Below are 15,595 nucleotides of genomic sequence, written 5' to 3' on the forward strand. Positions count from 1 at the left end.
TTTGTAGCTTTCTTCAGTTTATCGGATAGAGAATAAATCGAAAATCGGAAGTATAGATGAAAGTGCCTAGTGAACCAGTTTCCAGTAATATCGCAACAAATTTATTTTCTCTCTCGCCTGGGCAACAATGTGTGTATACGAAAATGTTTCCGTTTTTTAAGATTGAGATTATTCGAAAGTCTGGCCTAAAAAAACCAAAAAATAAAGAATCCATGACACCAAGGAATTTGTTTCGTGTTCAATTTTTTAAGTGTAAATTTTCTTAGTTATTGCAAATTTTTAGCCGTTAATTGACAGCAAAAAAAGAAAAAAGTATATACCAAACATAAAATATATATACAGATATATATATATATATATTATATATAGCCAATATTATACGAGTTTATACATACACATACCTTATACATATACATAATATATATATCTATATATAGAGCGTATATATTGTATTTGTATTTGCAGATTCCAATTGTACATTGATAAATTCGAGAGCGAATCGAAAGATCGCTCGTTTTATCCAAGTTCAATCTCTAGGGGTGCTAGACTGAGTTATATAAGCCTAAACGTAAAACACACACACACATACTTGATACGTTCACGTTAATGGAATGACGTAACGTAACGTAAACGTAAACGTAATTCAATTACTACCTTGCAAAGTATAAAATACATCAACTAACTTGCAACCTATGTAAATACATACATATTTGTATACATCTAAGACAGACAGATCTATATATATATACATTATATATACATTACATATACATACTTAGGTAATCCCCATCTCCCCTCCCAATCCCCTTTTCACACACACACTTTCGCATATGCGACTATATATTTACATATATAGATTTTAAGCAGAAATCCCATAAATTATTAAAACATATTAAGTACACACATACACACACACATGTAAAATTGAGGAATGAAGTTGATGGAAATAGGGAAGGAAATTGTTTAATTTCGATGCGCAACGTTGTATTTTTCAGCACGTAAAAACAACAACAAACTAAACTAAGAATACAAAATACAAGCAAAATACAAAAATACAAAACATTAACATAAAGTTCGTTACATTCAGGACGCATTCGCGCTGTTTGAAAATAAAAATCCCTCAAAACATAAAAAAAAAACAAAATAAAAATTCACAACTATGAAATATCCCAAAAAAAATACGGCACAGTTTGTTAAATGAAACTTAAGGTTTTGACATTTGTAAAAGAATGAACAAGTTGAGAACCCGCAAAAAGTTCGAGTGTAAGTTGGTTTGATTCAATAAAACAAAAAACGTGAAGCAAAAGAGAAGCAAAGAAAGAGAAAACAAAAACTATGTGTTTGAATTTTTAACAGCTGCTATGCATAAGTAATATAGCAGTCAGCTTTTTGCGTAGCACATTGGAAACAAGCATGGCTGCCAATCAGACGCTGCGCGCAGCCAGCACTTGGTGCGAGCGAGACAAATATAGTATACAAGCAAGGCAAGCAGTGCAATGCTTAGCAAGCAGTGGTGCTCTTATTTGAATATTGAAAAGTAACGGACAATAAGTTCAAGGCAATTTAATTGTCATTGCTTTACACTATTTTACACTTAACAATATGTCGAATATTAGCGCAGCTTTTGCTTGGCCACTTAAGTTGATGATACCTTTGATTGTAGCGGGTTATTTGACGAGCATAAGCCTGATACTGCTTTGTTATGATTGGCAACCCGTGGAAAAGTTGAAGGAACTCAGTCAGAATTGGTTGTTAATGGCGTGCTTGGGAATTGTGTGTATAATACTGATCTATAGTCGACCCATGCGGTGAGCTGGTGGTAATCACAGTTTTATTCTTGTATTAATGTTTAAGTACTTCAGTTGCATCTTTGTGCTCGCTTTGCCTTCGCTGAGCAGCTCTCGAGGACGCGCTTTGCTCATCACTTTGGCCTTCTTTGTGGCTGCTTTGGGTCCCTCGGCCAATATTATGGCCAATCTGCGCATAATGCTGCAAAGTCTGGACTGTGGTCAGCAACTGTTGCGTCAGGCAATTGGCCAGTTGTTGGATGTGCTGCTCGAACCCATCAAAACGGTGCAATCAGCTGTTGGACTGATGTTGGACGAAGTGCGTCGCGTGCTGCGTCAGGTGATGGATCTCTTGCTGAGCATCCAAAGCTATTTGCTGTTCTTCAGTGAGTCGACAATTTTAAATGTTTGGTTGATTCCATGTTTGTTGATTTCCTCTCTCTTTAGTTGATACTTTCAAGAGTTGTTCTTCCTGGTTGAAGTCTGTGGCGGAACTTTGTAATTCCCAGCGAGGATCACCCGGCACTCGTTGTCAGCGCGCTGCTGAGCGAGTTGTGATCAAGTGTCGCGAGAATTTCGTTTATGTCAGATCACTTTGCTATGCCACCAGACTTTATATGGCCGTCTGCTTGCCTGTGATGTTGTTCGATGTGTTTTGCGTTGACTTCTGGAGCAAAAGTTGGAATTTTATGGATTCTATAATGGAGCGTAAGTTTAGCTTAGATATTGGTAGGTTAGAATATTAGATCAGGGAAAGAATTAAAATGATTATCCGTTTGTAGAAATATTTAGATCCTTTGACTATGAGAATCAGGATTCTGAAATTTTCAGAATATCATTTTGAAAATAACCAATATCGTCGGTTTAAAATTTAAGCGAATTTGTTGATCTTTTGCGGAGTTATTTTACAAACTAAATCTTAATTTGAATTTATTAATTTGATCTATAATACGTATTTATAGCTAGAGTTTTAAGTCTAAGCTTTTTATACGATCCCTTAATTCATATAAAAACGACAATGATAAAATCCAAAATTCCTAAAATACATGCTGAACATTACGAGTATTCTATATTTAATTTTTGTCGAGCGCCGAAAAACTAAAAAAGATTTTATTTTTTATATTTCTATTTTTTTTATTACTTTATAGGCTATTATGAATTTGTAGCACAGCTGGAGCAAATGTTTGATGCTAGCATCAGTTTTAAGCACAATTTTAACTTTCACACAAATGCCTCGAAGAATCTTTCCGATGTCAGCGAGCAGATCCTGCAGGACATTACGCAGAGTCTGCGTCCTTTCCGAGTTTTGCAAAGCTGTCTGGATTTACTCTGCTGGGTGTTGCTGTTGCTAGTGTTTGTCAAGTGGGCGAAACAAATTAATTATAGTTTATTTTAATACTCTACAATCCTTTCTAGCGCCGCCTTCTTCTATCTGCAGTATATGCAGAGTCGCAGTTATCAGAATGTTTATTTGACTAGCGACTTTTATGCGATTGAACAACAATTCAGGCTACAAGGAAGAAGACGAGTGTTGCCGTTAAAGTGTCTAGAGCGTTGCAAGTATTTGAAGGTAAATTTATGGTATATTTTGAGGGTAATAGTTTATTGATATTGCTTTTGGTATATTACAGTACAGTATAGTATTCTAAGCATAGGGTAAAAGTGTATTACAACCTTGTGCCAATAGCGAATGTATATATTTTTTGGTGTATTTTGTTGTAGTAGATTATTAATATACCAAATATAGCATTTGGTATATTTGAGTATATTCAAACCATAGAATAGAAGTGTAAAACTTTGTGCCAATAGAAGATGTCTCGAATTTGTTGGTAATTTCTATGGTATATCTTGAGCTTTATGGTATATTTTGAATGTAATGTAGTGTATTTATCAAGATACTAAACATAGCTTTTGGTATATTTCAGAAATTCCATCGGTTAGGTAAAATTGTATTAATTAAAAATTGAATCCAATTTTTCGGTATATTTGGTACTAGTATATATTATATATAGTATATCTATATACCAAATATCACTTTTGGTATATTTTTGTACCTTTTAGATATACTAATTTGATATATTTTAGCAATAATACCGCATAGTTACACACTCATTTGTAACTTTTTTATTTGTTTTCCATATTGCTTCACAATTTTCTTTCTTCATTCCTCAGCTTAGCAGTCCGCGTCTCACGAGCTGCGAGTGTTTGCTGCTGGCTGAGCACGCCTTCTTGCTGCTCATCAGCTGCGTGCAGCTCTTTGCAATTTGTGTGGTGGATTACAGTCTCTTCTGGCTGCTGGCCAGCATCTCCTACTATGGCCGTCAGCAGGCGGAACTCGAGTTGCCCGCTTACATTGAACTGGAGATCAAACAAGGCGGTTTCATGGGTGACATTATGCGTGGCATTGCGAATGCTTTTCGTCCTTTGACGCAGCAGAGATCGCTCAATACGCAGACTTGTCTGCCGTTGCCTTTAAGGCCCAACTATCGCAAGTACTTGGAAATATTTCAGTTGTGTCTGCTCGCCTGGCTTATACTGCTAACGGAGCCTTTTGTGCTGCGTTTGAGGCATGTGATCATGCAACATTTTCATCCAGAACGTGCGAAAATAAGAGCGATTTATTTGCATCAGAAGATACTCAAGGAGAGAGGTGAGTGCATAAGATGATTACTATTAATTTTGGTATAGTATATTCTGTAGTCTTTGGTATATTTTGGGTATAACAGTATTTGAATAAATTTATTAAATTAGAGTGTCGATTATTCTATAGTTTTCTATAATAAAACACGGTCGAATTTGGTTAAAAATCTGGTATATTTTGTACTATACATCAATAATTCGGTATATCAATAAATGCTGACTATGTATTCGGTATATTTTCAGAATAATACCGCACTGCTTTACTTTTTATTATAAATGGGTTGCGCGGATCTCACAGTCGAGCACACTCGTCTTTAGCTTTCTTGCTTAAATTTGGAACTCCCTAATACTTTTGAAATCAAATAAACTATTAAATTGCAAACCCAATTTTAAAGCTGGGCAAACTAATTTTCATAGATAACATAATAAATACATTCTACGTGATTCCTGAAAATTTTAATACAATCGGTTTATAATATTAAAATGTTGTTAAATATACAATTTCTTTTGCTTATCTCTCATTTCTCTCCCATAGCTAACTTCTTTAAGATGCCACGTCGCCAGGCACGAGCTGCGTTTTCTTACCACACCTTAAGTTATAGAAGCAGCTGCTTCAACTGGTTGCACGCCAAGCTATGCTGGTCAGAACAACTGCTGTGCAACTCCAAAATATATCACTAACTCTGTTTCTTCTGTAGTTGTTGCCACTTTCTCTGGCCTCGCTGTGATGTGTGCGTCCTTTGTGGCAAGCTGCTTAGCTCGTTAGTCTGGTAACTAGCAACCAAAAATGTATTTCATCTCAGGATCGCTCTTACAGCTCACCCCGCATCAATTGTGATTCACCTGGTTGCCAAGGCATCTTTTGCCAGCTCTGCTTTAGCGCATCGAACAATAGATGCAATCTTTGCCAGCGATCTCTTGATTGTGACGATTGCAGCGTTATCTCGGAGATTCAGTAAGCATCTTGAATTTGGCAGATATATATTTTGAGATTACTTATGTAATGGGTCATTTTTCCAGGGACTCCTCGGATGATCCCGATGTGGTTTCCTATGGACAGCAGCAGACAAAACTTTATTGCGGTAAATAACAGACCCATTTTGAAAATTTTATACAAAAAAATTGAATTGTTAATAGCTATTTTTATATATATAATTTATTAAAATACTAAAACTTTTTAAATAAATCACACAACTTCATTATTTAATTGCATTCTAAACACCTCAGTTCTTTTGACTTTGTATTTTATATGCTTAAACTTAATTCTAATCAATAAATGTTGATAAATAAATAATCTAATTAATTGGCTTTTTCAATTGTTTGACAAGTTTATTCAAAGTTCTTTCATATAGTATATTTAGTTGAATGCATTTAGTCAAAAGTGAAAGAATGTAAAAACTTATAAGTTGTTATTCTATAAAATTTACGAGGTGCTTTAAGTTTAGCATGCTCAAAAGAAACCATTTAGTTGCGATGACTTTTATGCTATGCAAGCTGTATAGCCTCTGGTTTTATTTCAGTATTTTCTTAGTATATTACTTTGGTATATTTTAAGAATAGTCAGTTTTGGTTTTATTCAAAATGGATACGGGACAATTAGGAGTTCGGTATATTTTTGTATTTTTTCTGGTATATTAATTTGCTCATATTTCAGTATTTGATGGTATATTAATTTGGTATATTTCAGGAAAATTCCGCTCTGTTTTGGTTTTATTCGAAATGGATAGGGGACAATTTGGCCTTCGGTATATTTTAGTATTTTTTCTGGTATATTAATTTGGTATATATAAGAATAGTATCGCAGTTTCTTGCTTTTAGTCAAAATGGATGCGAAATGGGGAAATATAGTCTTCGGTATATTTTTGTAATTTTCGCTATATGTATTTGGTATATTTTAAGAATTCAAAATGGAGAGCTTGTATCTGACTTCCCTTCTTAATGTTCAACTTTTCTTTTAGTTGTACATGCCCTTTTAAATCAAGATTTTACTTGTAGTCATCTCAAATGAATAGAGTCAGAAATTCCTAGAATTTCTAGTCGAAAGTATAATTGTAAAATAAGTAAAGTTGTTATAAAAAATGCCGAGATATAGCAAAATCAGATCTCGAACTTCATCTTCCTCTAGTGAAGACACTTGCTGGGAGAGGAAAAGAGAACCGAAACCGGAGTGGGAATGGGATCGTCAAAATGCTGGCGACGATGGCGATGAACAGCAGACTCCATCCGACTCGGAAAATAAAACCAAGAAATCACATCATGTCTGGCCTCCACATTGGCACAAGGAGGCCAACGTTTATTACGGCATAAAAGGAAAAAAGTTGCGGTACTCCAGCGAGGCAAGATCGGATTACGATATATTGAATAGGCAAAAATCAGCGGGAAAAGACGAGGCGGGCAAGGACGAGCCACCAGTCTATCCCCAAGAGAAACCACAGAAACCAGCCAAGGATCCGCAGCCACCAGCTAAAGAGGATGTAGTTACAACTCTTCCGTTTGAGCACATGCTCATGTATGTCATTGGGGGCTACATCTCGGGTATTTTTTTGGTGCTCTTCTGGTACATGTTCGACAAGAAGGCGGATCGAGATCTCAATATGATGTGGCTGCTCATCGTGCTCCTAGTGCTGCTCATTTTAGTACTTTGCTGTAGTCACACGACGAGGTGAGTAAGAAATTCTTGAAGGGGTTTGAGTAAACCTTGAACATCGATTTCAGTGTATAAGAAACTAAAGAGTTGATAGAACTGTTCATCTACATTTGAATCTCAGGATCTTAGAACTTAAAAAAGGAAGAATACTCAATTTAAAATAGTTTCAGCATTACACAATGTCTTCTTCAAATTGATGAGTCAAGTTAACCTATAGCCATGAAGTTTATTCAAATATATATATGTAGTTGATTTACAGACTCTTCAACTGGTAAGAGCCAGGAGGCTGAAACACGTACAAAAAATAGTTCTTTAAAAAATATTTGAGCTAAGAGCTGGGAGGTTGCTATCACAACACAGAATACTTAAATAAAATATCAGTGGTAAGAGCTAGGAGGCTGAAATGCCTACACAACATAGCTTGCCAAAAACTTCAGTGGTAAGAGCTGGAAGATTATACGTAATGAAGTTTACCAAAAATTTTGGATTTTCGCTTCACCCTTGGCTAGTTGAATCCCTGAACTAATCAGTCAGTGAGCGAATGAAATAGTCTATAATATTAATGGAACTCTTTCTTTTCCTCACCTTCAGATGCATTGGCGCTCTGTTTTTTCCAATCCTCGGTGGCTACAGAGGACGCCTGTTGCTCATGACCTGGGCCTTTTACTTGGCTTTGACTGGACCCGTGATGAATATCATACGCAATATAGACATCATGATACGCAGTGTGGCATGTGATCAGGGTTTGGTGCACAGTGCGCTAACTCCGCTGCATCAGATCATGGGTGAACCCATCTATGTCGTGGAACAGTCCATCTACAATTGTTTGAAGCAAGTTCGGGCTCTAATGGTGCGACTAGATGATGTGTTGCAGCGTCTAGAGACGCCCATTGTGGGGTTGTGTAAGTGGCAAAGGAATCTCCCTAAAACTGAGACTTAAGAGTAACTTTCTTTATTTTAGATACCAGCTATAGCAGCTGCGGTGAATGGTTGAGACATCAGCAGAATTTCTTTGACAATCAAATGGGCGCACCTTATGATCGTTGTTTGGGCGCTGGGAATATTAGCGTTCAGGAATGTTTGGCCAAGTTTCCTGGAGAGAAATCAGTTTGTCATATGGAAGAGCGTTTCGCTTGGTTCTGCTCGAATCTCAAGGATTTGGCCAGCTTCTTTGATCCCTACATGCAACAGCATCAGGAGCTGGGCGAACAAATGTTTACAAGTAAATCAAAAGAGTATTTAGAGGTCGTTCTATATATACTACTTGTATACTCCTTGCAGGACCCTTGGAGAGCTTTGACAACATAAGATCAATTTTTGCGGTGAGCATCACTTTTGATCATGGACAACAATCGCCTGAAGATGCTGTTCCATCGAGCACTGATGTTGAACTGGAACTGGGCAACGAGTTTGATGCGGAGATGAAATCATTTAAATACATCTTCTTATGGCTTGATTTGATCATCATTGCGTTGATCATATCTGTTTTGTTGGCTGCCATCTATTTTCGCGCCAACTTTTTGGGGCACGAAAATTTTCTGAATGTGTATTTGACAACGCAGTTCTTTGCCCACAATGAAGAGCAGAACAGAACTTTGGGTTACAGTGCAATGCCATTGCGAGCACAAGAGAAGAACAAGTATGTGAAGGTAATTCCTGATGTCTGTCTGTCTGCGTGTTTAGGATGCTATATCTTGGAGACTAGCAGAGTTGGAAACATGGAAATTTGTTGTTTTACGCTCTTGGTTGTAAAGTTTTTAAATCATTCTTTTTAGCTTTCCGCCTTGCGACATCTGGACTTTGAGTTGGAAATCACTTATGACTCTTGGATGTTTATGATCATCACAAGCTTGCAGCTTTTCATCATCTGCTTTGTGGATGTCAGTCTTTTCTGGATGTTGGCTATAATGTCATATCATTCACATCAAACGGCAGATTTGCAACGTAAGTAACATAAAAACCTTAATTTCCAATCATTTCTTATATATACTTTTTAAATAGCTCCTGAGTATACCAAAATTCTGGTGGAAGGCGGCGGAATGATTGGCTTCATTATACGTAGCTTGGTCCAATCCTTTGAGCCGTTGGCCAAGAGTTTATTTGTGGATGTTCAGCATTGTTTGCCTTTGCCAGGACCTCCGAAATATATGCGCTATTGGGAGATTATGATGTTGTGTTTATTGACCTGGCTGTTGTTAATCTTTGATGGATATTCGCTGCGCACACGTCATCTGATCATGGCCAGCTTCTATCCACAGAATAGCAATAAAAGAGCGCAGTATTTGCTGCAGCGTTTGATGCGTGAGAGAGGTTAGTTCATCGATTATAGATCATATATAATATATATAATATGCTTATTATATTTGCAGATGTCTTTGTGTTGACCTCTCGACGCACAGCTCGTGCCATAAATGCCTATATCGAAGGAGATTGCCAGTTGCAAGGCACAAACTTGTTCCATGTTGTACTTTATAGGTAAGTTTCAAAGTATTTGATAATTCTGCTTTAATTATAATTTAATTTTCAGACTTTCCTGCGGTCGTTTTGGCGGCTACAAGAAGCAAAAATGCATCATTTGCCATGCCAAACTAACCAAGTAAACGATTCATTTACTCATTCAAAAAATAGCTTTAATTTTTAACTACTTTCAGAACTGATACTGTGAAATGCGATACACCCAAGTGCAGAGGCATTTATTGTCAAACATGCTTCATTGAGTCAAATTGTCATTGCATCATCTGCAATCCTCCAACTGTCTATGGCGATTACACTCAGTATTCGGAAGTGGAGTAAGCTTATCTCTTTAAGATTATTATGCCAATTTATTTAAAGTTATGTCTGTATTTTTTAGGGATTCTTCTGATGATCCTGATAATGAACCTTATCGACCACAAAACATTTACTGTGGCCAAACTTTTTCGGAGCGGCACAAGAGTGCTTAAACTTAACGTAATGAGATCTATGAAATGTTAAACACATCAAAATACATAACATACATACTATATGTATGTACATACAAACAAAAAAATGACCTAAAATAAATATACACACGACACAATGATTTGCGACATCTTTACTTACTGAGCTAACGGTAAAAACAACAGTAATAAGGTTTAATTTTAAAGGAAGTGAATTCCAACATTTTAGGAAACAAGAACAAGATTTTTTTTTAAGATCAAAAAGTTATTAAATAAAGATTTGCAATCTTCCTTTCAATCTAGAATAAAACAATCTTGAATCAAGATTTTAATATTAAAATAAGATGTTTTTATTGCAAATTCAGCATAAATATCTTGTTTTAACCTAAAAATTTTATTTAACGATTGTTCTTTTTAAGATCGAAAAAGCTTAAATTAAGATTTTTTCAATCTAGATTTTTTGTAGGATAAAATTAGAAACTTTATAGATATTACATACGTAATTAATTACAAACTTATCACCATTCTTATATTAAGCTTTGCCATATTTTATTTTTAATTATGAATCTATTGATATATTAGAGTGCTGTTGAATTTGTAGAATTTTCCTTAAGTAAATATAGGATTTATAAATAAAATTATTTTTGAGCAGAAAAAACTGTTTTCTTAGACCAGAAAAAATATTAATAATTTGAAATGATTTAAAAAAAGAGAAAGTATATTTTTATTTAAATAAATTAATTTTTCAACAGAGAGATTGCTTTTAAATTAAATTGGAAAGTTTATTAAAAAGCTTATTAATTTACAATTCATTCAATGAACTGATTGATCATGATTTAAATTGACACTTTTTAGATGATAGATAATCGAATTTTTGTGGCATGAACATGAAAGTCATTTATTATAAATAAATATTCCTAATAATTTATATTAATTTGATACACATTCTATAACTATAATTATAGTTGATTTATTCACTATTATTATATTATTATATATTATATTATAATTATGTCACAGAAAATTGAGGCAACTATGGGTTAAGCCAACTTGCAACTAATAATTGCATGTTGTGGCAAACAGATGAATTGTGCGCTTTATGAGCTCCATTTCTTTTAGCATCTCGTCATCTAGTCATCAGCACCTTTCTCCCGAGCAGAGTTGAGCTGAGACCTGTTTACCAGCCAGCGACTTTTTAAGCTGCTCCCGCTACACGAGAGAGAGAGAGAGAGCAAATAACTCCGCTATGGGAATCCAAGAAATTCTGATGAATCGCAGCTTTTATTGGCAAAATGGCAAAATGGCATTGCGTATCGCGTTTGCCTCGTCATCTCGTGTTCTGGTTGACATTGTCATGGCCATATCAGCTACTGCAGCAGCTACTGTAAGCTCGTTTGTCTCCTTGTCAGCTCTGGCGATAATGTGGATGTTGATGCTGATGATGATGATGACAACGATAATGATGAGCGTCTTTGCGTTGGGCAATAACACTTTGTTTTCAATTTGTGCCTGCGGTCGGCTCCTCGACTCTCATTGTGGACATTGTTTGGCGCACATGTGGGCTGCAATTAAATGTTCATTAAATGCGACAACCACGACAAGCCTGAGATTGTTTCTCAACAATTAATGCAGCTGAGATGGAGACGAAGACGATGCCTGAGGCTGAGGCTGAAGCTGAGCCTGAATCAGCACAAGGATTGTGGGCTTTGATGATGACATTCAGCGGCGTTTGTTTTTGGTCTCTTTTCTCTTTTTTTGTTGTTTTTTGTTGTCTGCCTTCGGCTTCGGAATGTGCTGTGTAATTTACAGCCATCTTATGTGATGGTGGTCTCAATGTTCCCCCTCCTTTCAACTCTCTTTTTATTTATGAGCCACAAATTTTGACATTTATTTCTATTTCTTAAGTTGTCGCTGCCTTTGGTCAAAAAGAACAACTGTAACCGAAGTTTGATCAGGGTTCTATTCTACATTTTTATGGCTGTTTAATAAATTCCTCTTTCATCTTGTATGCTAATGTGTACACAAGTGTTTATTTGATATTTAACACCCGCTGCTCCACAGGTTTTGAACCCTCAACTGACCACCAAATGCGACATTTAAACCACACACACACAGATCAGAGCACAAAAAGATCGAAGAACCGAGAACGGAGAACGCAGGAGAGAACACACTCAAAGTAAGGGTCATCTTCATATTTGCCGAATCGCTTATTTGATTTCGTTTCGTTTTCGTTTCTGTTCGTCATCATCGTCGTCGTCTTGTGTTACCTGTTTGCATTCCGTAATTCGAGCTGTCGCCGTGCAACCGACTGATCCAATTCCCATTCCGTTATAAGCCCTTGTTTATCGGCGTAAATAAGTAGCGGCAAATTGCAGAAGCTTTTCTTCTCTGAGTGCGCACTGAGTCATTGAACCTTTGCCAGAGCTAAGGGGACAATTCCTTAGCTTCAAGTTCAGTGTGAAGGAAGTTGTCTTCCTTGAAGTTGAGTGGATTCGTTACCTGTTGAGCTTGTCACGCATTTTAGGGGTTGATCTGATCTTGATCCTTTCTTTGCACTCTGATCTCCCTTTTTATTAACAACCGATGTGTACACAAAGGAAGGACAAGCAAGAAATTTGTAAAAGTTTTACTTATAGATCAGATAAGATAAAGTAAAACATTTCTGAAAGATTTTTTTGTACATCAGATTTGATTAGTTTAAAAAATGCTACCTGATAGGTTATAAAGGCTTATAATTTTTGCTATATTTAATTTAATAAGAGCTTTCGTTTCGATTATTGTGAATCTTAACTTTTTATGAAAAATAATATATTATTTTATGGTACCCTCCAATTTTAGAGCGCTTTATTTATTATATTTGTAATATTGAAACCCAAAATCCAATTACATTTCAATTGCCTAATCCTATACAGTTTTCTATGGTTTATGGTTCTTCTTGCCGGGATAGCCAAAGAAACCGATGCTCTTTAGCTCAATGAAGAGATCCTGATCATTGCCAATGGCTTTGTAGATGGCCTTTTCCAGCTCATCGTACTGAAAATGCGGTGGAAATGGCATATCATTTAGGCCCTGGAACAAGGCATTGCCACGCTCATTGCCCACAACCAAAGTGGTGCCGCTATTCGAGAATCTATAAAAAGATTAAAATGGGGTAAAGAAAAGGTAAAGATAACAAGGCTTTACTCACTGTCCAATAGTGTTATAGGAGGAATCCATTTCGTGCTTTCCCATGGGCTTGAGTATGTTGCGGCGAATGTCCCAAACGCTAACCGTATCGCGGTTCATGGAGACTAGGACAGTGGAGTGAGTGGGACTCCAGTTGGCCCAGTGCACGGGCTGAAAGTCATCGAGCAGTTCAATCAAAGGACGCGTCATGCCATCAATCCAAATGCGCACATACCTAAGTATGGGAAAAGGAATGAGAAAGAAGAAGGGAAACCAATTTCCCCCTACCAATCGTTGCCACAGGTGAGAAAGAGCTTGGGTGACCAGGGTGAAAACTCCATGACATTGACCCCGCCATCGTGACACTTGAGCACCTCCAGATATTGATGCTGATAGTTGATGGAGCACTTGTGAATGCAGCCCTCGTCGGTGAGTATGTAATAGATGTCCTTGTGCACCGGATGCGTGGTAATGTAAAGTCCCTGCGGATGCCGGTTGGACTCCACAACCATGGTGGGCATCAGCGGTACACGAATGCCCTCGGGATGTCCCTCGATGCGTTCGAGAGTCATCTGAGTGAAGCCCAGCAAATAAGGCGACTTGATGATGGAGAAGCGAGTGACGGAACCATCTTGGGACAGGCTCAGGAACGGATCAATCTCGTTGGCATCGTCGTCGGTGGTCTGCTTGAGCCAACGTATGGCCACCACGGGGGAGCAGCCAGGTGAAGTACTTCGCTGAGACACCGCAATGGGAACATTGCCGAGATCGGCGACGTTGCGCACCTCAACGCTGCCATCGTACATGCCAATGGCAATCAACGATGGCAGATAAGGAGAGAAACAAAGTGCAGTTACGGGTATTTTATAGTAGTAAGCACGCTCCGGTTCACCAGGATTCTTAATGCTCCAGATGTAGACATCCCCCGAGCTGGGGACTTGCTGCGAGGAGAACGAGAACAGACCGTAGGAGATGGCCAGAATATCGCTGTTGGTGGTGCAGAAACTCATGTCGCTAACAGCTTTGCGTTCATCGTAGCTGGGCACGGGGATCAGCCGGAAGAGCAGCTTCAACGAGTACTTGTACTCCACATCCGGGGCACAGCGATCCACCTGCTGAAAGTTGCGGAAACGTTGCATTCCCGCCTTGTACAGATTGCTCGAGAGAGTGCGTCCAATGTACTGCAGTGATGTCTTGAATTCGGGACGTTGATACAACTCCGTTGCTTGATTCTTGGCACGCTCCTTGGCTTTAGCTTCCTCTTCCTCATGGTATGCAGCGGCTGCTGCATCCATCACTTGAGTGCCCACACTTTCACCCGGCTTGGCCAGACTCAGCATGGTGGCATGCGCATCTTTCTTGGGATTCACACCCTCCAGTGTGTCGTACATCTCAAAGTTGGACACATAAGAACCCACAGTGGCGAAGTCCACATAAATGGTGTTCACTGTCCGTGAGTTGGTCAACACCAGCGTTGTCTGTGCATCGTTGTCGGAGCGACGTCGCACCTTGCCCTTGCCCATGGTCAGATACTCGTAGTGACGATTGTCGGCCTCCACCTGATCGCCTTGGGGTGTGCCCTTGGCCACCGTGGTGCTGGGCTGATTGAAGAGCACAAAGAAATCGGATTTGCGTAGCGTCACCTTGACAAAGGACTTCTTGAAGGGCACGGGAACGTGACCCTGTTTGATTTCCTCAACCTTGCTAGCACTAAACACAATATTCTCATAGATGATCTAGGGAAAACAATGGCATTACATCTACAAATTAGAATGGTTAACTCCATTAGATTCTTACGCCATTGATCAACTCGTCCATGGATTGCTTGTTTCCTCCGACACCTCCGCGCATGCTTTGTCGTGTGCGGGAGCGGGAAGAGCGGGAGTGCAGCAGCTGCATGGTATTGACCTCGTGCTTCAAATGCACATTGAACGTGAGAAACTGATCGGCGTAAGGCTGATCGGATATATAGTTGGGCGTCATGTCCACCTCCTCCCCATCAACCACTTCGGTCACCTAACAGCAGCTGTAAATTAGTTAGGGAATGAAAGTGTTATATAGTTTTTAGTCTACCTTAAACTGCTGACGATACTCCAGATCAGCCATTATCTCATGTGCATACGAGTGCTCTGCGGGTTTCTTCTCTTTGGGTTTCTTCTCTTTCTCTGTCTCCCCTTCTAGCTCGACACTAGTGACATTTACTGACTTTTTTCCGCTCTTGGGGAGTTCGAACTCCTCCTTCTTGATGAAAGATTGCTGATCCATATTGTTGCTAATTTATGCTAGGAAAGTCTTTTGAATTGCTGCCTACAATATAGAAATATTGTGAAAATGATTTTACATATGAAAGTTGTTGCTGTTGTAGCTATTCAGCTCAAAAAATCAACCTTACATTTATTCCCATTCGACTATTTAATTGTTAACTTAATCACATACAT

At 38.1% G+C, this 15,595-nt stretch overlaps 3 protein-coding genes across 4 annotated transcripts; 2 read left to right on the forward strand and 1 right to left on the reverse strand.

The window, feature by feature from the left end:
* The first annotated feature begins 1,578 nt into the window (after positions 1–1,578).
* LOC117571471 (DC-STAMP domain-containing protein 2-like) lies at positions 1,579–5,562 on the forward strand. Of its 2 annotated transcripts, XM_034253627.2 has the most exons (10): positions 1,579–1,808; positions 1,863–2,173; positions 2,235–2,495; positions 2,936–3,149; positions 3,204–3,357; positions 3,960–4,437; positions 4,963–5,068; positions 5,126–5,188; positions 5,245–5,382; positions 5,448–5,562. In XM_034253627.2, the coding sequence occupies exons 1-10, from the start codon at positions 1,603–1,605 to the stop codon at positions 5,515–5,517; spliced, it is 2,001 nt and encodes a 666-aa protein (XP_034109518.1). In that variant the 5' UTR covers positions 1,579–1,602; the 3' UTR covers positions 5,518–5,562. The 2 variants fall into 2 exon arrangements, 1 of the variants encoding a protein (XP_034109518.1); XR_007954988.1 differs by lacking the exons at positions 4,963–5,068; positions 5,126–5,188; positions 5,245–5,382; positions 5,448–5,562 and having other exon boundaries at positions 1,580–1,808; positions 3,226–3,357; positions 3,960–4,108.
* A 920-nt stretch (positions 5,563–6,482) lies between these two features.
* LOC117571360 (DC-STAMP domain-containing protein 2-like) lies at positions 6,483–10,076 on the forward strand. Its single transcript, XM_034253468.2, has 10 exons — positions 6,483–7,089; positions 7,666–7,976; positions 8,036–8,296; positions 8,356–8,723; positions 8,850–9,018; positions 9,076–9,384; positions 9,444–9,549; positions 9,602–9,670; positions 9,726–9,863; positions 9,926–10,076. Exons 1-10 carry the CDS (start codon positions 6,506–6,508, stop codon positions 10,014–10,016), a joined length of 2,406 nt encoding a protein of 801 aa, XP_034109359.1. The 5' UTR covers positions 6,483–6,505; the 3' UTR covers positions 10,017–10,076.
* A 2,748-nt stretch (positions 10,077–12,824) lies between these two features.
* Positions 12,825–15,527, reverse strand: LOC117571265 (dynein axonemal intermediate chain 4). The gene is made up of 5 exons (XM_034253326.2): positions 15,231–15,527; positions 14,955–15,173; positions 13,446–14,893; positions 13,180–13,392; positions 12,825–13,122 (listed from the first exon to the last, which is right to left on the reverse strand). Exons 1-5 carry the CDS (start codon positions 15,420–15,422, stop codon positions 12,909–12,911), a joined length of 2,286 nt encoding a protein of 761 aa, XP_034109217.1. The 5' UTR covers positions 15,423–15,527; the 3' UTR covers positions 12,825–12,908.
* Positions 15,528–15,595: the final 68 nt, after the last annotated feature.

This window comes from Drosophila albomicans, chromosome 3, assembly GCF_009650485.2.
Source record: "Drosophila albomicans strain 15112-1751.03 chromosome 3, ASM965048v2, whole genome shotgun sequence".
Taxonomy (NCBI): domain Eukaryota; kingdom Metazoa; phylum Arthropoda; class Insecta; order Diptera; family Drosophilidae; genus Drosophila; species Drosophila albomicans.

Excerpts from the sequence above, each read along its gene's own strand:
- LOC117571471 (XM_034253627.2), top strand. The coding sequence starts at position 1,603 with ATGTCGAATATTAGCGCAGCTTTTGCTTGGCCACTTAAGTTGATGATA. Across the intron at positions 2,496-2,935 it reads TATGGATTCTATAATGGAGC|GCTATTATGAATTTGTAGCA; the intron begins GTAAGTTTAGCT and ends ATTACTTTATAG. Across the intron at positions 3,150-3,203 it reads CTGTTGCTAGTGTTTGTCAA|CGCCGCCTTCTTCTATCTGC; the intron begins GTGGGCGAAACA and ends AATCCTTTCTAG.
- LOC117571360 (XM_034253468.2), top strand. The coding sequence starts at position 6,506 with ATGCCGAGATATAGCAAAATCAGATCTCGAACTTCATCTTCCTCTAGT. Across the intron at positions 7,090-7,665 it reads TGCTGTAGTCACACGACGAG|ATGCATTGGCGCTCTGTTTT; the intron begins GTGAGTAAGAAA and ends CCTCACCTTCAG. Across the intron at positions 9,019-9,075 it reads TCAAACGGCAGATTTGCAAC|CTCCTGAGTATACCAAAATT; the intron begins GTAAGTAACATA and ends CTTTTTAAATAG.
- LOC117571265 (XM_034253326.2), bottom strand. The coding sequence starts at position 15,422 with ATGGATCAGCAATCTTTCATCAAGAAGGAGGAGTTCGAACTCCCCAAG. Across the intron at positions 15,174-15,230 it reads AGTATCGTCAGCAGTTTAAG|GTGACCGAAGTGGTTGATGG; the intron begins GTAGACTAAAAA and ends AGCTGCTGTTAG. Across the intron at positions 13,123-13,179 it reads TCCTATAACACTATTGGACA|ATTCTCGAATAGCGGCACCA; the intron begins GTGAGTAAAGCC and ends ATCTTTTTATAG.